Here is a 25,199-nt window from a genome sequence, read left to right on the forward strand (position 1 = left end):
CAGAAGGAGGTCGGGCGGGTGCCAGAGGGCGGGGGGCTGGGTAAGGCGCCGACAGGAGGCGGGCGGAGGAGGGGCGACGGCGGCCCCACGGGTGAGTGACGGTTGCGACGCGAGCGGGAAGGGGCGTGACGAGGCGTGACGACAGCCGCCCGGCGGGCGGGCGCCGCGGGGCCGGACCTCCGCGCCGCCGGGGGGCGCTGCTGCGCGGCGGGCGGCGGCGGGCGGGCACCTCTCGCGGCGGCGGCGCCTTTTCCGGGTTGGCTGCGCGGCGCTCGGGGCCGGCCCAGGCTGCAGCCGCCGCCGCCGCCGCCGGCACCGGGCCCGGGCCTCGGCACGCTCCGCGCGGGCCCCGCGCCCGCCGCCCCCGGGCCGGCCCTGCCCCGCCCCGGCCTGGCCCTGCCGCCGCTCGCCGCCGCCCTCCTGCGCGCTGCGCCCCGCCTCGCCAGCCTCCCGCACCGGCCCCGCGCCCTCCTCCTCCTGCAGCCGCCGCCCGGCGCCGCCATGCCCGGCCCGGCCGCCGGCAGCCGGGCGCGGGTGTACGCCGAGGTGAACAGCCTGAGGAGCCGCGAGTACTGGGACTACGAGGCGCACGTCCCGAGCTGGGGGTAAAGCGCCCCGTGGGGAAACCCCCCCCATTCTCCCCTTCACCGGGCCGGCGGCGGCCCCGCACCTTCCCGTGGGCCTCACGGGGAGGGGTCCCTGCCCCTCCCCTCCGTTTTAGGGTGTCCCCGGGGGGCTGCGGGCGGCTGAGGGGGGGGCTGGGAGAGGGTCCTCCGTCCCCGTACCCTCCCCCCTTCCGGCCTGCTGCCCTGTCAGTTATCATCATCCTCCTCCTCTCCCCTGGTGCCCGCAGCAATCAGGACGACTACCAGCTGGTTCGCAAGCTCGGGCGGGGGAAGTACAGTGAGGTCTTCGAGGCCATCAACATCACCAACAACGAGAGGGTCGTCGTGAAGATCCTCAAGGTGAGTGTCCCGTTGATGGTGTAGGGGCTTGCGGTGGCTGGAAATGATGAGGAGAGGATCTGGGTTAGGCAGGGCCAAAGGGTTGTTGGATCTTCTTCTTCACCCCAAAACTCCTGTTGTCTAGTTAAGGACGTTGGGATGGTGGATTTGGAAATGCATGTGGTGTCCCACGTGCTGTAGAGATGTTTGATGTCTCCACCCCTCCTCTCCAGCATAGCTCTGGGCTGAGAGATCCTGTGGAGGAGGAGAGCGGCGAGTCCTGACATTTGAACAGCATTGCATGTACTGCCTGCGTTTGGTAAATCGTATCTGGTAATGCCTGTCTAAAACAGCCCAGGGACTGCCATGTCAACAGGAATGTGAAGCCTGGAGGGGGGAATCCTGTTAACCTCTAGACAGCTGGTGTGTGGCCTTTTCAGAGCCAGGCTGTGGGATGCTCAGCAGGTAAAAAAGCAGGCAAAATTTTATATTTGGTCTTTTAGAGGATCTGACATGGAAAAGAACTTCACCACAGGCAGGCCAAAACCACCATGAAAGTTGAGGAGGCTGAACTTTGGCAGTGTCAGTGACCTGTGTTCTGGTGTGTTGGCCCTAGTGGAGTCAGGCTGCGGGGACCCTTGTGCAGCAGTAACAGGTTGTTGTTTGGGGTGGCTGAACGCATGGGTTTAGACGCTGCAGGACATGTTTGGCGCTGAAGCAGCAGGCTCACAGCAAGCTGTGGTAAGTGTCCTAGCAGCAATCTGCCTTGCTCATCTAGGGGTAGACAGGGGTGTTAAAAAAAAACAGAAATGAAAAGTTAAGAGTTGAGGTGCTTTTGGTTTTGGCTTGGCTGACACTTGTGGCTGTCACTTGTTGGACTAGCAACACATGTCACTTGTTCCCCAAGAGCACATGGGAGCTGGTGTCTGACCATGGGTGTTCTAAGAATTTGGGCACATGTTGATTGGCAGCGTGTGTGTGGGGGGTGTCTGAGCTTAACCTGCCCTTGCAGCCCCTAAGACTAGCAGCTACTTAGCACATGTGTCTCTCTGCAGGGCTGTAGCCTTAGGGCATTTGCTAGATCCCCTCGGATGGTGTGGCTAGCTGTCTCTCCTGATATCCCCACTCGCTCACTGTGCCTGCTTCCTTGGGATCTTCCTTGGCTTCCCAGAGAACATGTCACGGTTTGTCCAAGAGCGCCCCTAGGCAAGATGTGATCTCCCATCTGTCTCTGGGAGGAGGTATGCACACCTCTGCTTTGGCTGTGGTCAAGGTGGTGGCCAGGTGAGCCGTCCAGGAGAGCCCGGTGGCTGAGCCTGGGTGATAGAGTGGTGAGGCTCATGTGTCCTCACCAAGCTGAGCATCTCTGGCATACTGTTTGGGCCTCCCCCTCCTTTGGATGCTTTTATGTGGTTTTGGAATTTGTTTGGTTTTTTTTTTAGGTTGCCTTGATTCCCTGAGAGCAAGGGACTAGATTGTCCCAGGTTTGAAGAAGATGGTGTTGCTACCAGTTCCCCTAGCTCCCCCTACTTGTATTAACATGCAGATGGCATTCCTTCGAGTGAGCAAGGAAAAGCAGAAAGTCCAGATAAATAAAGATGAACTTTCTTCTCTGTGGAAAGTGTGTCAGTGAAAAGTGAGTTTCAGAGCACCGCCTTGTGTATGTTATGAAAACCTGTGAAGTGTGGCAGTAACATCACTCTGATCTCTGGAAAGTGCCTCTGGTTTCCTGTAGCTAGACTTAAATGTGAATGCAATTACATATATCTACATTGGAGCCTTAGCAAAGAGTCTGGGTCTCTCAGGCTGGGTCCTGTGAGGTGGGAAACACAACCTACTTCAGGTTTTTGTGTGGCTGTAGGGGTGGGACAAAGGGGAAGACTGTTGCTCGGTGATGGATGTGGCTGTTCAGCACAGTTGCTCCTTCCTCTTTAAGAGCTTTTTGAGAGGACAATTTATGTGATGTGTTAGAGTGATTTTTAGCAAGAGTCGCTGTTTTAGTATCTGTACCTCATGGGAGGTGACTGGTGTCTCCTCCCAGCCTTGCTCTTTGAAGCAGCTTATCCTTACTAAGCTCAAGTTAGCATGTAGCAAGTACTTCCCCTGCCTCTTTTTCTCCCCTTCTTTGATGTTGTGCTACCTGAACATCTTATACCCTCCTCCAGAGAGGTCAGGAAATTTTATCACCCTTTCTCTGATGCAGAACTGAGCCACAGAGATTTCCTGTGTGACTTTGGGCAAGTCCCTTAGCCTCGACAAAGCTGAGACTAGAGCATAGGTCCTAGTCTAGTGCTGCATGAACATATAACTGCTTTTCCTCTTCTGGCAGTCACTTGCCTTGTTTAAGTGCCCTGTGAAGACTTTAGCATTGGACAAGTCCAGGGAGCTAATGGCTCTGGTTGGTATCACAGTGCCCCAGGCCTTTTGGGCTTGCATAAAGCAAGGTGCTCCATTTCCCTGGCCAGTAGCCAGCACACCCAGCATTGCCTTTCTGTTCTGCTACCCCAAGTGCAGGACCAGGCATAATACTGCAGGAAAATGGGATGTGCTCTTGCCACTATGTTGTGGTCATAACATCTGTCAGCAAAGGAGCAGAATTAAGGTCATGCAGATGACCATAACATTACCATTTCCTGGGTCAAGTGCCTTTCTTTGCAAATATGATGCTCTTAATTTCCCTTTTCCCAGGAAAATTCTGCAACCCTTTTAAAAAAAGGCAAACGAAGCAAGCAGGTTGCTACTCACTCCACTGCAGCCAGATATCAGGATGCACTGTGTAGGCCAGTGTGTGCAAAGCAGCAAGGCAGGAGCCCTTGTTTGTCACACAAGACACCCCATGCCAGGTGTCCTCCAAAAGTTTTTATCTTGAGAAGCGAAGCAGAGGACAACTCCCTATCTTTTCAACCTGTTCAGGGAGCAAAGATTCAGCAAAAAAAAAAGCCGCGGGGCTGAAGTCGTCTTGGTAGGTAGTGGAGGACTCTGCTCTGTGCTGACCTTCCTACCCCTCTGGGGTAGCAGGGCATGGAGTTAGCCGGCAGCTGTGCTCCTGCAGTGCCTAGCTGGTGTAGGAGGCTGCTGTGGGCTATTTGATCTGACTGGCCTCGGTACAGCTGTGGGAATGCTTACTGCATGCGTATGGGAGGGCCAAGCCAAGAAGAGGGAATGTGTGAATATGTCCTGTACATGCTTTTGTGTCTTGCTTAAGTTTGATGCTAAGGTTTGACTCCCAGGATGAGGTCTGACATTCCTTGGCATCTACAAAGGAAGTTTAAGACATCCTTGTTTCCAGTGAGTCATGTGTCATCTACATCCAATGCAGGTATCTAAAGCACAGTTCTGCTCTTTCATATCTAACCACATAGATTTAGATTTTTGGTGGACTGCTGAGGTCAGTCTGCAACCTTTGGGCTGTCTCTTTGATGAACTTCTTGTTTTGCTTTTCCGCTAATGCGGCTCCAAAACATCTGCCTCATGCCTTAAAAGGGAATCCTCTGTTCAAGGGTAAGTGTTCCTGGGAGATGTGAACAGCATTGCAAGTTGCCACTCTAAAAGCCAAAGATAAACTTTCCACGTTGCTCGTAACTTTTGTGGGTCATTCTTTGTGGCAAGAATGCTGCTGTTAGTTACTTATGGTTATGGCTGTTGGTGAGCTTCGGCTATACCGCAGCGTCCTTCACAGCCTATTCTCTTGTACCAGCTACTGCCATCTGAGTGTCTGCTCAGTACGGAGAGTACAGCATCCATATTGTCAGCCCTGCGCGGGAGTCCTCTTCCTTTCCTGATGCGTGTGTGTGTCTATACTCTACTTGACTGCAAAGCATTGAACCCATCACATAAAGAGACTGTTTTGTCTCCTTGTATGGTTGTTATCTGCATAGGCAGCACACACAGGTGGAGGTTAGGGGAAAATACAGTTACAAGGAGAGGGACCAGTGAAATGAAGGCTCTGCAGCAGTGATGAAATAACCCCTTTCTCCTTTGGTGGCTTTTGTCCTTCTGTGCTGAGTCCATGAACTGGAACTTTCAACCATGTACATGGTTTCACAAGTGCATTCTTGTTTGTTTGGCTTTGTTTTTCCCCTGTCCCCCCTTTTGTGCTGTGTGAACCCTCCAGAGCTGCTGCTCATACCAGGCACTGCTACAAGATCCTTCCAGTGCTGAACTCAAATTATCGCTCCAGTAGCTAGAGAACCATTTGGGGGAGGTAGCCATGTGGGTCTGGTAAATTTTCTTCTGTCCCTAAAAGCTTTAGAGCCCACATACATGAGCGTGTTCTAGACGGGGGCTGAAATGACTCCCATGCTGGTGTGCAGAAGGGATTGCACAGGGAAATAGGGCTGGATGATGTTGGCCCCTCAGGCTGGAGCTTTTGACTGCATCGGTGACCTTCCACCAAAGCCGTTCAATGCCTGCTCCTGGTAGCTGTCTGTGTCTCTTGCTCCTCCTGCATTTGCACGCACTGAATCAGCTCTCCCTGGCCCACTTCCTCCTCTGGCAGTCTTGAAATGAGCCCTTTTGCAAGAATGCTGGGCACACAGCTCTTCTCTCTTCAACACCAGTTGCCCACACTGTGCTTGGCACAGTTGGCTGCTGGAGTCCGGCCTTGTTTGGAGCTGAGACCAAGAAACAGTACTGGGTGTCTCGCAGAGGCTGGAGATGCTGCTGCTAACTCCTGTGACGGTGTTCTAGCACCCAGGAACTGGTGAGCTGTTAAGCTGCAGCTCCTGCGAGGAGGAGGAGGGTGAGTTTCAGCAGTGTGTGGGGGCAGAGCAGTGGCCTGGGGCAGAGCCTGAGTGAAAGATTCTCATCCCTTGTAGCTGTGAGGGTCGGGGCTTAGTCCTTCTCCATCTCCCTTTTAGTTGACAGCAGATGTCTTGGTGCATTGTGGGCAGTTCTGAAGCCCCAGAAAGGCCGTTTTGGGATGCACTATGAGGAGAGGAGGGGCATTCTGGAGGAAAGAAGGGCACTGTCCTCAAAACACGTGCTGGTATATTCTACTGAGCTTAAATAAAAAAGCGAAAGCATTGTAGTAGTTTCAGAGTAGTTTCTTTCCCCCCTCTCTTCTAAAATTCAAGAGCAGCTCGGGAAAGTTCGAATTCCCATAATGGAAGTTGTAAGATGCAAACAACCAACAGAATATTAACACAAGTGGGCTCCTTGATTTTGTAAGTCTTTTGAATATGATTATTTGGTTTCCCAGCTGATGTCTGGCAAAATAAGCACTGCTGCTCTGAAGCCAATTTTCCTATTGAGCAATTGGCTTGCACTTCATAGGCTGATCATTGTGATCCTTTCAATAATACTTGCTAGAGACAAATGAGCTTCTAGTGCGAGCTTTTAAATGTTAAAAGCCTGTCATAAGGATGCTGCTCAAGCCTTTTGCTGTTCCTGAACGTTGTCTATTGAGATTTCCCTGCTTATTCACTGGAAGCATCGTGGTGTTTGCAGGCTATTCAGGTTTGATGAGCAAAGAATAGATCTTTTTCTTTAAGGATGGTGGAATAAATTACTTTAGTTTCTCCCAGATTTGTATCTTCTGACTGCTAAACCTTCTCCCCTGCTGTGCTGACCCCAGTTCTTTCTCAGAACACCTGCTGGGCAAAACCCAGCACCTTCTGTGACTCCTTCAGAGGAGCACGTGTGCTCCTCAGCTGGCAGTGTGTATGCGCTGCCTGACTGCCAGCTTTTGGCTAATGTAAAATGATTTTTATGCTTTGGATTTAACTCGTATTTCACGTGACTTCCTGGTTGCTACTTTTCTTTCTCAGTGTGGAAATGCGCAGAGAACTTTGGGTAACAAATTTATTTCCTCTGTTTGCTTGAATTCAAGCCATGGGTCCCCAGGTTGTTGGGGAAGGCTGGAACTGAAGCATCTGACAGAAGAGTGTATTCCCTTTGCTTTATAAACCAAGCAAAAAGATGATTAACCAGGCAGCCATTTATTTGTTCAAGACAGGAAGTGATGGTTGCAGCCTTGTATTTAAAGGTTTATTTTAGCAAACAATGTTAATTCTCCCAGCTGGTGTTTGCTGCAGCTGGACTCCTTCCCTGCTTAAAAGTTTACATGATCTCATGGAAAATGACCCAGGATCTGATCTCTCAGTCACAAAGAGGTGTTTTTTTCTGCATCTACCTGACTGTAAAGCAACTACTTATCCTGTGCCATTTCTTACCTCTGCAGAGGGATGGCATCACATGATGCTCCCTGATTTGGGACAGCACAGGTCTCTTCTGCCTGACTTTCAAGTGGATTGAAGCACCCTCATGGAATCCTTTTGACTGGTAGTGTGGGAAGCCTGGAGCAAAGGGTAGCCAGCTGGGGACAGTCGAGGGAGAACAGCCAGGTCCAGCAGAGACCATCTTCATTCATGTGGCTGGAGTTCACCTTGTCCCTCTGCTCTGGGCAAAGTGGACAGCCACGAGCTGCGTGTTTTGTTTCCAGCGTCTACAGCCATCTCGCTTCCAGTTTGCCCGAGGGAGGAAGCAATTTCCTGGGAAATTGGAAAACTGGCTTGTGTGAGACAGTCATGTTGCTTTAAGGGTACTGCTGCAGTTGAAGTAATTAAACCCCTCCCATCGTAGACACAGTTAAACCCAGACATGTATTTTAGCCTGGTTTCCTATGGAGACAAGCCTTATGCAATCCTGCTGTCTGTCAGCCTTTCTTCCCCTCCTCCCCCACGGTAGTTTTTGCACTGGTTGGTCAAATGCGACAGAAGTCTCCAAGCTGTCAGGTTTCTACAGATTTCATGGAAATAGGTGTTTTTATAGAGCAGAGGGACTCTGTTGGAGCCTGTGTTGGAGGGAAAGGCTGCAGTGAGGGTTTGACTCAGACTGGTCGCTGGAGGATCATAGCATGGAGGAAAGCTTTGAAATGCCTCTGCTGTGGGAACAGATGGAGTTGGGAGTCTGCACCTGTATAAAGCGTTGCCTTGCTAAACGCAAGTGGATCAAACTCTGAAGCAGTTAATTTTGTCTTAGGTGACTGCTCCGTTCCTCTGCTGGAAATCCCCATCTCCAGGGTGGTGGGGGGACTGAGCCATGTAGGAAACAACCTGAAATGCTGCTCTTCATACCTGGTTTAATAAAATAGCCTTAAATGAGTACTGTTAAAATACTTTGGCTGCAAGGGCTAGTGTTTTAGAAGCTATCCCTGCTGGGAGAGGCAGATGGTTGGAGGCCATAATAGCTTCAGTTAGTTCACATTTAATCCATGTGTGTTTGGAGTCAACATCCTTGGAGAGACGGATCGGGTGACTGAGAGACAGTTGCAGCAACCCAGACTTAATCCTGATGCTTGGAGGATATGATATGCTGCTGATTGCCCGTGGTTTCAGCAGTGTTGGGGTCTGGGGACAGGAGGAGAGTCAGCAGTCTCTGTGGCTGTGGGCGCTTATTCCAGTGCAGGACGGTTTCCATGTGCTGGAGTGGTTTGCACCGAGGTGTCTGACTTCCCAGATGTAAGAGCTTACACTTGGAATTAGTTACCGGGTAAAATCTGAGCCCCGGTGATGTGCTCTTGGGTAGAGATGGCAATGGCAGCTGTGGCTGGAGCAGTGGTGTGGGCATGTGGGTAGGAGGTGGTGTGTGGCTGGGCAGGCTGGCGTGGGGAAAGCTGTGCGGGGTGGGGGGGAGGCCAGTGCTCACTACTGTTTTGTCCTGCAAATCTGCAATGGGGAAATCCTCCGTTCCCCTGCATTGCTCTCTGAGGAAACTTCCAGGCAGTAGCTTTTCCTCTGACAACATTACTTCAGCCTGTGGCATTTCTCCTCGCCTCATCTCTGTTTACCTAGTGGTGGAAACCCCTGTCCTGACCACTGGCTGCCGGCAGCAGAGCGCTCTGGCGATGCACTGCTTATGGCCCCACAACGAGCAGGGCTTGCTGTGCTCCCACCCTGCCCAGAGGCTTGCAGGGCCCTTGCCCTGGCTGGTGGCTGGCGTGGAGGTTGTGCAGCCACGCACGAGCGGCCTGGCCCGAGCTCCCTGCTGCTGCTGCAGCTCAGCAGGAAAACGTGCAAACAGCCAGCAGCTCTTCCCTCTCCCTTGTGTTGAGCCAGCGTTCGCTGGAGTGTCTTCCCTCGGTGATGTTGGACATGCTGCTGTTGGCGATTACCCGAAGGCATTTCATTAAAAAAGGACCAGCTTTCTTCTCTCCTTTTTTCAAGAAGTCACTGATTCTATCTGCTAAAAGACTTAGTAAGTGTGTTGTAGGTAGGGGTAGATTCCTGTGGAGATCACGCAGGACATCATTTTCCCATCCTGAAAAAGGTGGAAACACGTGGAAGTGACTGGAAGACAAGATCATCTGCCCCAGTGGGAGTGGTAGTTGCTACGGAAGAAGGAAATCTCAGAGGGATATCCTCCCCTACCCAGCTGATGCAAAAGGCCTTTGAAATAACAACAGTGCAAAGGAAAAGGTATTTCAAAGTGGGCTTTGGATCCTCTTGGCTGTGTTTGGGCACTGTTTCGGCTCCCAGTCAAGTGCAGGTGTGGCAGCAGACCGACTGTGATGCCATTCAGTGAGCACCTTCAGGACAGTAGTAGCTCAGCTCCCTCTTTGAAGTGCCTTGGAAAACAGCCTGCGTGTGCATCTGCCTCTCTGGATGAGCAGAGTAACTGCATTACATTCTCTAATTCCATCCTGGCCTTCTGGTAAGATCAGTGCATGTAGGCGACACAAGGGTGGCGTCTGTCCCCATGCTGACATAAATGAAATTAGTCCCTAATGAAGCATCTTCCTCTCAGGTTCAGAAATGTAGCCCTTACTTCTGCTGTTTTTCATCTCCCTGCTCTGGCTGCTTCTCCCTGTCTGTCCCACCTCCCATGTGGGACATGGGACATGTCTGGGCCCCAGCCATGTCTGGGCACTGCCCCAGGGCTGTTGGTGGCCCCCTCCCCAGTGAACCCTGCCCTGTGTCGCTCCAGCCCTGGCTGACAGCTGCGGTGACCTTGCTGCCGTTTTCCATGGTGGCTTTATGAGGTGCTGATGCTCCCTGTGCCAGTATTGTTGTTATTTTTGGCACTTTGCTTCAGGCTGAGATCTCATCTTTTGGCTTGAAAGTCTAGCTCCTGCCTTTTAACTTGGAAGAGAAGGGTAGGATTTGAATCTGAAGGTTTCAGCCACCTGAAGAGCCTAGAAAGACAGCATATTTTATCACTTGTATAAATGGCATATTTTCCCACTATATAAAAAGCTTCTGTTCCTTCTCCCGTCTGCTCATCTGTTCCTGCGAGGGGTCTGAAACCAGGGATTGCCATGGATTCACCTGTAACGGGAGTGTGAGTTGCCCCATCAGCGCTCTGCAGCCATCATCAAAGTGGGAGGCTGCTGCAGAGGCAAGGTGGCGAGCATGAGCTGTTGAGCGCTTGAGGCTCCATGTCCTTCACGTAGACATCTGATAACATGGGCCACTTTGGTAAGGTGCCTCTTTGCCATGCCCTGTTACTCCCCTCCTCACACACCAGACTCTGTGACAGATCGTGAATGTTTTAGAAAGCTGAATGTCTGAAGGGGAGGAGTCTTTTCATCAGCAAACCTCACAGACAGGGCAAGGGCTTTACCAGTCCCTGCAGGATGTCCCTGCAATGCTACTGGTGGCACAGGAGGGGATGTTCCAGCTCTGCAGTGAAGGGCTGCTAGACTCGGTGACTTGTAGCCGGTGATGCCCACACTGCTCGCTAACCAAGGCTCATTAAAACAGTCTCACCTCTTAGCTGCTCTAAGCTGCCTTTCCTTTCAAGCAGACACACAGCTAGAGTTGTGCTGGGAGTGGATGAGTTATAGAAATGATCGTTCCTTTGTGTTGAAGTGAACCGCGGGATCAGGAGAGCGTAAAAGCAAACCCAGCCTCCTAGCCCCTGCCTTGGGAACAGCTGTTCTTTGTCACTCACTGCAGGGTGATGTCCAGAGAAAAGCCTACTTTGCAAAGGGAGTTCCTGGGACTACGCAGATTCAAGGAGGAGTCAAAAACTTTAAAAGTTTGTAAGCTTTAAAAATAATCATGGTATATGGATGCAATGGCATGCTGTGCAGTTGGGTCTGTGCTCTCAGGGTGGTTGCGAAAGATACATGCACATAATGAGGCACAGCAGTGCCTAAGCTTACTAGAAATCTTGCTGTTGGGAGACTCTCAGGTTGTCATTTCCTTGCATTAAAGTACTCATTGGGAAATGGGTTGAGATAAGGAGTAAAAAATTTATTTGTACTGGTAAAAAATAAAAAAAGCTGAGATCTGAGGTCCACCATGCTTGTCCTGTGGCTATAAACGCGTAACAGGAGTGTGCTGAGATTTCCATATAGCAGCCAAGGCTCTTTTAACCACAGTTACTGGAGTCACAATTGTGGTTGTTTCTCTGGAGCAGTTTGAGTTTTCCCCTGATGAGTGGAAAGCTTTCACTGATGAGGGGGAAATCCTAGTTCATGCAAGGTGTCTGTCTCCTCTTCGAAGCTAAAAATGTTCCCTTGTGAGGGTGGGAGCAGAGAGAAGAGGGGAGATGATATGATCCAATCAAAATCGGTGGCAGAAATCAATGTTAATTTCTGAAAGGGCTCTCACTTCTAATTTCTTTTGTCTATTTAAGCCAGTGAAGAAAAAGAAGATAAAACGTGAGGTTAAGATTCTGGAGAATTTACGTGGTGGCACCAACATCATTAACCTGATTGACACTGTCAAGGATCCAGTGGTAGGTGGCTGTGTGTTGCGGTGGGGTGGTGAGCAGAAGCCATGCGGCAGCGCCTGCCCTCAGCTCGAGTTAGGGGCTGTCTGTGCCTTCGTGCCAGCCAGGGGCAAGTGGTGTCCAGCTCATGAGGGTCTCCTGAGGTGGTGGGTTTGTTTGGATGGGCTTATGTTCCCCAGACTCTTTTACACCCCTTCTGTGAGTTTCCCACGGCTGATGGGGGAGAAGTTTTGTAGCCCTACAGATTTGCTGTAAGAAAACAGAGCCAGATGCCAGGCAGAAGCTGGAAGGCTACAGGAACATAAGTATCTGCCAGGGCAATGGGGTATTAATCACTTCTTATCCTTCTGGTTGCTGTCCTGCCCAGTGACCAGAGGTTGTATCCTTTGTCTGCATTGCCACAGTTACCCCATTCCCAGCTCTGACTAGCAGCTGGCTGGGGTCTGTGACTCTCAGCCTGCTGGCAGCCACCAAGAGAAAATGACACTGCTATAGCATTGGCAGTCCTGGCTGACCTTCCTCCTGTGATGGGCTGCAAGTCCTTACCCCCTGGTGACACCTTTTGCCCAGTGCTGTCTCTGCTCTGTGGCATGGGGAGGAGCAGCACCGTCCAAAGTTGGTGCTTGCTGCGTGGGGTGTAAGTGGAGCTCGCCTCTGCCCGCTGACAGAGGAGGGCTGCATCTCACTGTCCTGCTCCTGCCCCGCTCTCCTCAGCAAGGGCTGGGCAGGAAGCAAAAGCTTTCTCAGGTCTCTTGGAGCAAATAAAGGTCAAGAGGGTGTTTTAAACCATGACTCTCTCTCTCTCTTGCAGTCAAAGACCCCTGCTCTGGTGTTTGAGTACATCAATAACACAGATTTTAAGGTGAGTCTGCCCAAGGGTGGAAGGGGGAGGCTTCCCATTTCTGCTAAGAGTGCTGTGATCTTGGGTTGTCAGATACTCCGCCAGAGCTATGGGGGGAGTTTGGGGCTTTCACTTCTGTCAGCTTCACCTTCATTTTCCCATGTAAATCAGAAACCTGTAAATAAGCTCTAGATGAGAAGGAGTAAAAAGCTTGTGTGCTGAATTTCCTCCCAACTTTGAGGAGTAAGTTCAACTGGTTAGATACTGTTACTCCCCTCTCAATTTAGTAATTACTGCTGTGCTATATATTTGACCCAAGTTAATCCCTGTGCTGCGATGCTCTATTTACAGCAGTGCAGTTGATGGAGCAGGTGGCACCGATTTGTGCTGGAATCCTTCAGACCTGGGGACTGTGGGGTGGCAGAGGCTGGAGAGCATGTCTCCCACTGCTGCTGGGCCTGGTAGCAGAGGAGTGAGCAGTCTTGCATACATCTTTAGAGCTTGCTGGAGGCTGCAGGGTATTCCCTGGCTTTTCTGATTCCTGTGGAACTCCAGGTGGTTACACTCTTCCCTGACACTGGGGTCCTTCTGTCTGAGTGCAGTTACAACTGCCTGTGCTGCTGAAATGCTGCTGGCTGGCAGAAGCAACTGATGCATAAAAGGGATATATAATTAGCAACCACACCTATTTTAATGGTATCTTTGCTTCCCCCATGTGAATCTTTACCCTAAGTCATTAAGTCAGTGATGGGGAATTAATTGAGCAGTTGCCATTAGAAAGCCAGCAGCCATTCCCTCCTGCACTATTCAGAAATCTCTTTCATTCCATGGTATGGGATGGTGCTTTTTTCTTCCTGTAGGTGCATGCCTTACAGGATGCAGCTTCAGCAGATACACCAAGCACCCAGAGAAGGACCCTGGATTGGGATTGGTGGCAGGAGGCAGCTTGTCAGCTGGCCCAAGGACCATCTCACCTGCAGCCCTGCACGGCAGCACACGTGTTTTCCATCCCTCTGGGGTTGGTCTGGTGTGCTGAGTCCTGCTGGGTGGGAACCTGTGCACAGCCAGAGCGCGCTGGCAGTGGTGGTCTTAGTGCTATTTAATCTCATGTAGAGACTTACTGCAGAGGCTAGAATAATAGTAACTTGCAACAGCGTCTGCCCTGACAGCTCTGGGTGGGGAGATCGAGTGTTGCCTCCATCAAGGAAACAGCCAGGAGTGCTATGTGGTGACATTCAAGGGCTAATTAAAGCAGGCTTGGTTTGTCTGGGCTTCAATGGCATCAGCTGGGCTATTCCAGTGCCTCAGGTATGTTGGGAATGTGCCCCTATGCTTCTCCTGGTGACCCAGGGACTCTTCATAAGGCTGATCCTGGAAGCTTTTAACTATTTCGAAAATTTTTGTTTATTCATATTTATTTTTAATACATGGCTTGAGATAAAATAGGTTGTTGCAGCAAAATAAAATATAAAATAGGGGCAGCAGCACACCTTGCTGAGGATCACTTTGTGTGTCTGCTAGTCAAAATGTGATTACACCACTCTGTCATGTCCTTAGAGGAAAAAATTATCATTCAAGCTATCACTCAGTAACTGAAATACATTTATGAAGTGGAGTGTTAAGTAGTAATTTAAGGCTGGTGGCCAACAGGAACTCTTAACATAAAAATGCAGGGCTTGGAGCCCATGGCAGGTCAGCAGTCCCAGCCACTGTGAGAGCTGACATGGTCACTGTTGCAGCCAGTGAGGCAGCGTTGGTCTGGCCGCAGCAGTGCTCAGCTCTGGCTGTTGCATTAGAAACAACTATATGAGTTTGCAGCAGATCATTTCTAGACTCCTAGGAAAAAGCCTGGGTCCTGGAGGAAGTTCAGGTTCACAGCTGTGCAAATCTTAGAAAGTATTGATGCTTTTGATGCTGATTGGACCAAGACAGGAATAACTTGACTTGGGAATGCAAGCACGTCCCCCAGGGCATGCAGGATGTCTGAATTTCGCTAGCTATGTGTGGGGCGTGTGGGCTGAGCTACACTCCCATGAGCTCTCCTGCCTGTTTGGGTAGGTCCTTGGGGCTGCAGCTAACCGGCAGGTTACAGAGCTGCTGCTACTCGCAAGTGCCCATGGGTATCTTATATACAGAGGCTCCCAAGCTGTCTTCTCTTGCTCTGAAGTGCAGCTGGAGAGCACCCGGTCATTGTCTCCTCTGCTCTACAGTCCTGATCTCCCCAGGCAGCCAAATTCTGTGACACATGAGCTGATCCTGGTGACAGGGACCTCTTCTTGTTTTGAGGTGGCTGCTGCTGATCTGCCCATCTCTGCATTGGCTTGTGGATTCAGCAGTACTGATGAGTCCCATGCACCTCGCTGGCATGTCACCCTCCGTGGGTGTGAGGGGGTTCCCAGGGCAGCTCACGTATAGCAGAGGGTTGCCGACTGCTTTAGAGAATTGTGTTTTTCTCTGGCCTGTTGGCAATAGTTGCTCACTAGCTTGGATGTCTCCTCAGTTGTCTCCTTTCTGGAAGTTTCTTTCCTTCAACGTTATTATTTTTTGCATAATGTTAATACTTTCACCCCTTTGCACATTCCAGTGGCAGGCCACTATTCATGTCCATGCGCCCATGAAAATGGCAGCTGGGTTTCCTCAGCTCTCTGTGATGGGCAGAAGCTGCAGTTCTGTGGGGCCTAAGCCATGGCTGTGGACAATTCTGAATCAGAAGTGCAAGCTTATATTCCACACGGTTTGGCTATTTTTAAATGGTGGTATAAACAGGAGACTTAGGTGATACCTCCCTAGAGCTAATCACATTTTCTTAAATTACCTGACTGGGTCCCTTCTGAAAGTGCCGGCTCTGTGTTTGCAGGGATGATGAATTGTATCTAGGCTATATGCGTATTCTGCTGTGTGAGGACGGCAGCTTGTGTATGGGGCTCGTGTTTCAATTCAGACCTGCTGTATTGCTTATCATCTGTGAGCACTCAAGCTACCCACAGTCATCTTCCTTAAACAATAGCTGCACTGCTGAGCCACGCAGTCCATTGAGTAACCATCAGTTAAATTAAACGTCTTTTGCTAATTGATTTCAAACTAGAAACGAGATGCCTGTCCTTCAGCCACCGTCACCTGTCATATATTTTGTGGTGCTGTGCCTTTCATTGCCCCAAAGAGGCAAATCCCTTGGGGGGGGGAGGAAGGGGGGGCAGAGCCAGGTCTTGGGGAGCAGTGCTAAGTTGGGTTTGCTGTTGTGTTCTTTAAACGTACTAGCAGGCTTGCAGCTGAAGAAGAGATGGGCAAGAACGGTGAGCAGTGAATGGTTGCTTGAGGATGTTCAACCTGTTGGAGTTGTGGGGACAGAGGACTTCTGAGTGAAATCTTCTACTTTGCGTGCACCTCTGAATTTTCAGGCCAAGTTGTGAGGGAAGCATGTGCCAGCGTTTAACTAACCTTGTACATCCAAGGTTAGTTTAAAAAACAGTTGTTGCCCTGAATACGCAATGCAGAAGCCTGAAAGATTCTTTTCCCTTGCATGGCTGCTGAGGCCAGGATGCTTTGAGAGCTGTTTCCTTTTCTTTTGCTGCTGTCTGCCCTGCACTCCAAAGCAGTGTCTCTCCTCCAACAGCTCCTCGCAGCCATCCTGCTGCTTTGCAGATGCTTCCTGCAGGTAGCCAGCTGTGTGGCTCACTCAAGGGAGAAGAATAAGCATTTAACTCCTGTCAGCCCCATGGAGAGGGGAAGCATGTCTCTGCCTCCTTGAGCACTAACAGGATTAGTTTACCATTGGTTACATGATATGTGACAAAATACCACTGAAAGCTGGAGAGGGGTGGAGGGGGCCGAGGGGTGAGTTTGACCTTTCCTTGTGCCCTGTATGGAGAACAGAGACCAGCCCAGGTCTCTGAGGCCTTGTGTCATCCTGAGTGCTGGCTACTACCTGAGCATATGTTTGAGCTGGGTCTGAGTGATCCCCACAGTGATGTTTCTGATAGTTCTACTCCAAAGAAACAGTTGTAAGAGCTGGGACATGGGACATGTCTGCAGAGGAGGGGTCTGCTTTCCCCTGCTAGGCTGGGCAGAGGGGATTCAGAGCTCACTCTCAAAGCTGCTGTGCGGGAGCCACTTGCAGTGGAAACCTTGGTTCTGTCCTTCAAAGCCCACCTGTGTTCACCGGCTGCTTGCAGTGAGACTGAGTGCACTCCTGCAGGCACTGTTCCCCCCAGCAAGCAGAGCTGGGGCTCTGCTGGCCATACTCTTGGCCTTGGCACAGTGAGAGGGTCAGAGGTGCTGGGTTTCTAGGGTAGTCTGTTGAAAGCTGGTTGCCCAATGGCTGCCTCTGCTGAAGGCTATGAGTTGGAGAAGTGACAGCATTGTGGGCCTGAGAAGAAAGGCATCGGTGACCTCCATTCCATCCCCTTCCTGCTTACGGGCAGTGAGAGGCAGAGGAGCCAGGGAATGGGGAAAATGGAAAAATAGCCCTGTTCTTGCACTGCCTCTCCTGTGCTCCCCCTTCCCCAGGTGCATTGATGTTGCAGGTGAAGTTGAACAGGGTGGTGATTCCCAGAAAGACAGGTTTTAAGTGTCTCTGTCCTCCTGTAGTGTTTGTTACCTAAGCAAGCCATTTAAACAAACTCCTGGAAGGGCTCAGCTGGCCTCTGCTGGCCCTGGGTCATGCATCAGAGCCATGCGCAACCCAGTCAGGAGTTCTGTCCATGCTGTAGTTTGTGGCTGTCTTTTTTGCATCCTGCTCACTTCTCTGCTTCAGTGGGTTGCTCTGAAGCGTTAGGATCATCCCAGCTCATGAGAATATAATACAGCTTGTGTCCTGGAGGCTATTAAAGCTCTGTGTGTGTGACACTTGTATGTTGTCGGATGATTTCCCAGAGCAGCGTTGGGGGTGGTGGGGTTGTTTGGATCTGGCCCTAAGTAAGGCAGGATCCTGAGGATCTCGGCATGGGCCTGGAGGGGATCCGAGGCCAGAGCTGCTTTCTTGGAATGTGGATTTCAATCCCTTGCTCTGGGATTTTTGCTGAAGCTGCCAAGTGGTGCCTGTGATGGGCAGCTGGCTCCAGTGCTGATGCAATCAGTGATTTGACTGAGCTGTGAGATGATCCTTGTTTGTTGGAAAGGGCAGAGGGGTCTGGTCCTGCTGCTGCCCTGTGAGTGTCCTTCCTTGCCCTCTCCTGGCATCTGGCCTTGCTTTCCCTGGGTGAGAGCACAGCCCAAGGGGGTCGGGCTGGCACCGCTGCCAATGACAGGTATAGAGCTGAAGGCAAATTTGGGGCCATTTGTGACCTGGTGTGGGAGCAGCAGGATGATGAGTTCTTCAGTGATGGTGCTGGTGGCATGGTGCAGGATAAAGTGCACCCTGGATCTTTGTCACTTCTGCATGAGTAGCCACAGAAGGACAGAGAGGAGAGGAGGATGGTGAGTGTGTGCTGGCAACAAGCACTTCCCTGAGACTCCAAGCTGTGCTCTCCTCGGCCCCACAAGCATTTCCGTGCTGTTGAGTTGCATTAGGCTTTATCCTGGGATAGAGGGGAGCCTCCACAGCTCTGAGACTGTCTCTACCCTTCGTGTTTCCCCATCCCATGCTTCTTTAGGTTAATGTTTTCCTCTCTCTGCCCCACCCTGAGCACTTAGAAGCCTTGCGAACGTGTTTCCAGGCTCCCTGCTCTGAATGCTTTTACCCCTGTTGTCAAGTCACCGTGATGACTTTGCAAGTGAGCAGAGTCAAAATCTTCTGTACCAACTCCAACACGCTCTGAAGGGCTTGCTGTCTTCTCTTTGGACAGACAGCCTGCCTGTCTCCCACTGGAAAGAAGTCATGACAGGTCTGAAAGATCCCAGCAGCATTTCACAGGAGGTCTTTCTGGATTTCCTAGTGCGTAGCCCTGGCAGGTCTGAGACAAGGGCAGCCCATGAGAGTGGCAGCATTCACAGGGGTCTGGAATGGGATCAGTGATTGGAGGCAGGTGGGGTACAGGAAACAAAACTAATCCATATCTGGAGTATTTATTTTTTCTCTTTTTTTTTTCCTCCCTTTCCAAATCTGTTTCAGCAACTGTACCAGATCCTGACAGACTTTGATATTCGGTTTTATATGTATGAGCTGCTGAAGGTGAGTGGCATTGTATATGGCAGTCTGGATGGGGAGACCAGGAATGAGAGTGGCAGTAGTGGGGCTATACTACTAAGCGGTTACTTCTCTCGTGTTCAATGCAGAATTCAATGAGAATCCATGTCTCATAACCCGAGAAGGTCTGGGAAGAGATCTGGTTACCTGGCTTGTTGCTACGAGGTATTACAGCCAAAGTGGGGACCTTTGGTCACCTCTAAAGAGTCTCTGATTCTCTGGGGTCTTTTCTTTCCCCGTGAAGTGTTTGTGATTGTTAGTTGCCAGGAAGGGCTGTGCTTGTTCTCCCTGAGTCTCTAGCACCGCTGAGCTGCTATAAGATCGATTGATTCCCTCCCAGCCAGACCCAGGACAAACACTGAGAGGTGTTTGCAGGGCTGGGGAACTGGGGACTACTTAGCACATTTAGGACAGTGGAGGACAGGAATTGCTAGCTCCAGGCTTTCTTCTGCTGCAGTATTCAAATACAGCCCCAGAAGGTGACTTCTGCCCACTTGGTCTTAGATCCCCTCTGTCTCTGGGTGGGGGATCTAGGATACTTCAAGAACAAGCTGGCTGTCCTGGTGGCCTGTGGTCACAGAACTCCATGGATGTGGTCTTACGGAACAAAGCTTTTGGTTATGCTGCCTGTTATTTTCCTTTGAGACCTCCCAACCAAAGCTTTCTCTGCCCCTGTGATGAAGGGCAAGGAGTGCCTTAAGTACCTCCTCTTAACTAGCCTAGCTTGCACCTCCCCATGGAAATGCTGATGGAGCCACGTGGCAGATCTGTGAGATCTGCTGCGCTGCCTCTCTGGGGTCTCTGGCTGCAGGACATGGGGCCCAGCAGTGCATTAAGGAGCCCTTACAGGTTTTGGCTGATCCCAGGGCTGCTCTGTGCTGACCCGCTGGAGCTTGGCTGTGTCAGGCCCTAGCAGCGCCTCGGGACTTCTGGGCTGGCACTTAGCAGGTCCCCTGCCTCTGGAATTGAGTGGGACAGGCTAGGGGAAGCCCTTTGCTCTCCAGGACTTGGTGATTACAGGACACCTCCTGAGATAGATCTAGTGGGCTCGAGGAAGGCTTTCTTCTCTGCACCTGTCTGCAAGGGAAAAACCTTCCTACTGAAGATTGGAAGGAGCCTGAGGCAGCCCAGGATTAGCATTGAGGGGTTTAGATGATCCAGCCTTGAGACAAGCAAGACACCATAACAGCCTCATCCCTGGAAGCAGTTTGCCCAGCCTGTTGTAGATCTCCTGTACTGGAGGTCCCAGGGCTACCAAGTGCTGTGACTTCTGGTGGTTACAAGGCCTCACGTCATTACAGGGATTATCCCCTGAGGCCTTGCTGTGACGGAAGCTATTACCTCTTCTGCCTCCCACTGGCAGGGGCCTAAGGACAGTGCTACTTCCCTGGCACTGATGTCTTGGATATTGAATGACTGCAGGCTGTACCCTCCTTCCGTGCTGCTGGAAATCTCAGAGCATCTGATAGATGTTGATGGATAGATCTCCCTTCCCCTTGGAGATGAGAAAACAACATTCTCACTCCCTTGCTCAAGGGAACAGCTGTGGGGGGGGGCGGTGCAAGGTCATGGAGCTGGGGTGCTCCTGCCTTCAAGCTTTAAGCAGCATTGCCCTCCCTCGCATGTTATCACCTGCCTTTTGTAAGTGCACATTCGGCTTAAATGAACAGGGCAGAGGTGACTTTCTAGCTCAATGTGTTTTGGGACAGAACTGGAAAGCTGCACTGGAAGGCCATAAAACTATAGGCGTGTAAGAATAATCCCCTTCTGGGGAAGAGAGTGTGACCTAGGAAGCACAGGGTTGCCCAGGCTGGAGCATTGGGCTTGTCATCAGGTGGGTCACCTCTCTGCATTGTGTTCTTCAAAGACTCTGCAGGGAACAGTTCCAGGACTGCAGCGGGACACGAGATCAATACAGTCTAGTTGCCAGCTTGTCACTTCATCACGTGCTGAAAATGCCAGTTGCTTGTGCCAGGGTTGCAGCACTTCCTCGTGGATGGGGCACTCGTGGTCCTAGCCAAGAACTGTCTGTTATATTGTTAATGCTGTGCCTGTGGTTACAGATGTGTCTAATGTATGTGCATGTGTCTGCCAGGCCCTGGATTACTGTCACAGCATGGGGATCATGCACAGGGACGTCAAACCCCACAACGTCATGATAGACCACCAACAGAAAAAGGTACTGTGGCACCAGGGCTTACAAGCAGGATTTTTCTAGGGAAACTTGAAATTCTGCTGCCTCTATACCCGTAGCCTGGGCAGCTGAACTTACCCTTTTAACCTTTACTGGCTCACCACACCGGGTTTCTTTGCTGAGAGGAGCAGGTCTGGGCTGTTAATCTCCACCTGGGGAGGTGTGGCAGTAGGGTCCAGAGGCCCTGGCCAGAAGAAGGGTGGCCTTGTGTGAAACACACGTGGCTATTTTTACCCAGGGAACGTAAGCTCTTCCTGTAGTACAGCCTGCTTGTCCTGCATTGGCTTCCTCACTTCAGGAGCATGCTAGTTAGATCACGGGAAACGTTTGTTCCCAGCTCACTACCATGGAAATGGGCAGTACAGGGAGCTTCCCCACCCCATCCTGGTACTTGTACCTCATTGGGTCTTATGTGTCCCTGTCTACTCAGGGACCTGGGATTTGCAGCAGCTGGTCCACAGGTCCATCCCTCTCAATCAGCGGTGTCTCTGCAGGCAAGGCAAGGTTTATAAGGTGGGGGAAATCTCTTACTGGACCTGCTGTTCTTCAGTAACACGGCAGGTCATCCATCCCTGCGGCTGTGGAGGAAGTGGTCTGCCTTGCAGGATGTGGTGGGGCCCCCTCCTACCTCGTTTCCTGCTCCCAGTTAAAATCAATACTGCCTTCAGCCCAGCCCCTCTAAACAGCAGGATCAGACAGCTGGCTCTTGCCTGTTCCCTAGTATGCAGTGACCTGTCCATGTGGCTGCTGGTTCTGGTAAGGAGCCAGTTGCCCAGCAGTAACAGTGTCCTTGGACTCAGGAGGCAGAGGAGCTCTCTAGCTGGGCTTTGTCCCACCACCTGGTGATGGGGGAAAGGGAAGAGCCTGACCAGAGCACTGCTGAGAGCATCTCTTGTCCTCAGAGCACTTCCCTGCAACCCAGGCTCCAGGCTCCACACTTACATCACAGGATTGAGAGGTTTGGCCAACATAGCTTCACCTAAGTGGCTCGTATTGAGGCTCCTGACTCTGTGTCTCTTTATTGCATGTTCAGCTGCGGCTCATAGACTGGGGTCTGGCCGAATTCTACCATCCAGCTCAGGAATACAATGTCCGTGTGGCCTCTAGGTACTTCAAAGGACCGGAGCTCCTTGTGGACTATCAAGTAAGAGTCTGCCTCCTCCTTGCTAGCCAGTGATACCACTTGTTGGTTGCACTTTGGCCACCTTCGGGTTGTCTGGTTTTGCCTGCCAGGGCATTGCCTGGGTTGGAAAGAGGCTGGCTGTGAAGTGAAAAGGCTGAGGCTGCCTGTGCAGTTGGGGAACCGGGCTGTGGTGAGCGTGCCTTTTCTGACAGCTTCTCCTTTTTCCCCTTAGATGTATGACTACAGCTTAGACATGTGGAGTTTAGGCTGTATGCTGGCAAGCATGATCTTCCGAAAGGAGCCCTTCTTCCATGGCCAGGACAATTATGACCAAGTAAAGACTTTGCTACCTGGCTTGTTTCTTGAGACGTTTGTCACTGCCTCATCTCTGTGTGTATAGTGGGGAGGTTCTGGGGATCAGACACCAGCTGGGAGGATGTTGCTATGTGTTTAGTTAAGCCATCTGGGGTTATGCTTTACTGCCTTGTGTAGGAGACTTGTTTTCTGCATGTGTTGCAAAAACAAGTTTCAGGGGAGATATTCCTTCCATCTGGGATGTTTCCAGAAGGAGAGCTCTAAGATTTGGGCAGCTCTGCCTCTGCAAGAGTGGTGGTCTGCCCTTCTGCTCTCTCTCAACATGCCTTTTGTTCCAGCTGGTTCGCATCGCAAAGGTCCTGGGCACAGATGAGCTGTATGGGTATCTCAAGAAGTACCACATAGAACTGGACCCGCACTTCAATGATATCCTGGGCCAGTAAGTGGAGAAGTGAAATGCAGGCTTTTTTCCACACAGAGAGGGAGATAAACTGATGTCCATCCCCTTGAAAGACTCTCAGCAAAGGCCTGCTTTGATCTTCTGGGTCACAGTGCTGCTTGCAGACTTCCCATTTGGCTGCTCATATCATCTCAGGAGGCCACTGAAATGCAAGCTGTTTCCTTTTGCCTCTCCCATGATCCACAAGCCATCCCCTGTTTTTCTTCCTTCTCCTGCTCGTTGACATCCTAGAAGTGGAGACGTAGGCACTGGAGTTGAGTGTGGGCTGAGGGGCTCAAAACTTCCCAGTTGAGATTTCTGAATAGGACAAGAGGTGGATGGGGTAGCAAGGACAGCTTCTGTGAGGCTGGCTGACAAGCCAGAGCACTTCTGGTCCCGAGAGTGTCACCCTGCATGCTGTTTTCTAGTCCCTGTAGACAAGGGAATGTGCAATATTGTGCCTTTCCCAGGCATAGGACATCCACACAATTGTGTACCTAAATACTAGGGTTTTCCGCCTTGGGCAAGCGCTTACCGAGCAGTAGCTTGTGCAAGGAGGAGCTGTGGGCAGTGTCTGTCACAGCCATCTCTTCTCAGAACTGGGTAGTGGCAGGTGATTCCTCTGGGACCTCTGGGTGCTGCTGTGCTGGTCAGAGCTGGCCAGTGACAGCTGGTCCCGTTGCAGGCATTCCCGGAAGCGCTGGGAGAACTTCATCCACAGTGAGAACAGACACCTGGTCAGTCCTGAAGTCCTAGACCTCCTGGACAAGCTCCTGCGATATGACCATCAACAGAGGCTGACTGCTAAGGAGGCGATGGAGCACCCCTATTTCTGTGAGTCTGTGGAAAAGCTGGGGCCAGCTGGGATGGAGAGGGATCTTGGGTTGTGGGGGCAAATTTTGGCTGCCTGCTCTGTGAAAGCCTTAGCAGCTATGTGGGTTCTAAGGGCAGTTTCTCTGGAACGGTTTGTCAGGGTGGAGCTTCCGCTTTATTAAATGCTCTTTCCCCTTCCTGCCTGGTCTGTATCTCCTGCAGATCCAGTGGTAAAGGAGCAGTCCCAACCCAGCTCAGAAAATGCTGTGCTCTCCAGTGGCCTGACAACAGCACGATGAAGACTGGAAAACGACGGGTAATTCAAGATGTTTACAAATAAAAGCAAAACCTTCAGTCACACAGTGAAGGGCAAAGAACCAAGGACACCCCCCCCTTCCTTCCCCTCCCCTTTATACTTGGCAGAAATCTAACCGGGGGGGGGGGGGTCATAAACCTCAGTTCCTCTCTGGTGGTTGTGGTTAATGTTAACTCTAACCCTGTGGTACCAAAGCCCTGGGCAAATGGTCTTACAAGAGCTAAACGTGTAGTGATATCCCCAGGGCTCAACACAACTGATTCTGGTTCACATCTCTATGGATCCTTCTCTTCCTTCTCAGTCCAGCCTTTCCCACCATGCTGGTGGAGACAAACTGGTCGTTCCACCATCAGCCCTTAGCATGCCTCTTTCTAAACATGCCTTTCTGACTTGTAGACTGGATGAACCAAATTCAGGCTGGGGGTCAGCAGGTGCAACTCTGTTTTGAGCTCCAAGTCCTACTGCTCACTCTGGGCTTGAATTTGGCCCTTGAATTCCAGTTTCAATTGCGAATGCCAGGGGCAATTGGGGGGAGGGGGGAGGTTCTACAAAAAACAACCCACAAACCCAGCAGCATCTCAGGATTGGTTTGGAGCATTAAAATGAAGGTGCTGATCTGAGTTGCTGGGGAGAGGTGAGATCCTCCCTCCGGATGTGTTTGACAAAGGCTCGCTCTGAGAAGAAACTCAATAGACCTGCTTTGGAAACTGGTGAATGGGGGCCGCTCTTGTGGCAGGAGCACAAAGGGACTATCCAGACTTTCCTACTGAGCTCAAGAAAGTCAGTGTTGCAAGACTGCTTGTGATAGGTGTGCAACCACGTACCTCATGATGTGGCTCCCATGAGAACTGGTGCCAGAGCACAGCTCTGGAGCAGTTCGGTCCAGCACTGCAGGATGGAAGAGTGAGAGGAGGCCGGGCGGGAGAGCGTGGGGAGGGCGAAGGATCAGCAAACAGTGGCGTGGTCTGTTGGGGAGGGGGCTGTGCAGCTACTGATCCAGGACTTGGGATCCCACGTAGTGTTTAACAAAGTCAGCCATTTGTAGAATTCCAGGGTGCTGATCCTGTTGTGGGGGGTGGGGGGTTCATCTTGCGGGTTCTTTCATCAGATCCCTCGATGGCTTTATAGCCCCACGATTCACAGTTGCCTCCTCTACTTGTTCTGTGTGTAATTTCATCAAGTGGTTCTGGTGACACTCAAACCTAGAAGCTGGAGATAGTGTTTTCCCACCAGCACCTAAACACAGAATTTCCTTCTGCGGCATTGTTGAAATAGTTAATTTTTTTATAAGGTTGCAATGTTTCTATTTGAAACATCTGTTTACATTCCATATTCCAATAAAGTTCTATTGGCATCAATAGCAGGTCAATCCATTTGTATAATTCACTGAAACCAATAAATATCTATACGTCT

At 51.1% G+C, this 25,199-nt stretch overlaps 1 protein-coding gene across 1 annotated transcript; it reads left to right on the forward strand.

The window, feature by feature from the left end:
- The first annotated feature begins 501 nt into the window (after positions 1-501).
- On the forward strand, positions 502-25,199 carry CSNK2A2 (casein kinase 2 alpha 2). Its single transcript, XM_074151991.1, has 11 exons — positions 502-605; positions 854-965; positions 11,526-11,627; positions 12,433-12,483; positions 18,512-18,571; positions 20,682-20,765; positions 21,814-21,924; positions 22,136-22,237; positions 22,557-22,657; positions 23,343-23,491; positions 23,693-25,199. The coding sequence occupies exons 1-11, from the start codon at positions 502-504 to the stop codon at positions 23,767-23,769; spliced, it is 1,053 nt and encodes a 350-aa protein (XP_074008092.1). The 3' UTR covers positions 23,770-25,199.

Source organism: Numenius arquata, chromosome 8 (genome assembly GCF_964106895.1).
Source record: "Numenius arquata chromosome 8, bNumArq3.hap1.1, whole genome shotgun sequence".
Classification (NCBI taxonomy): Eukaryota; Metazoa; Chordata; class Aves; order Charadriiformes; family Scolopacidae; genus Numenius; species Numenius arquata.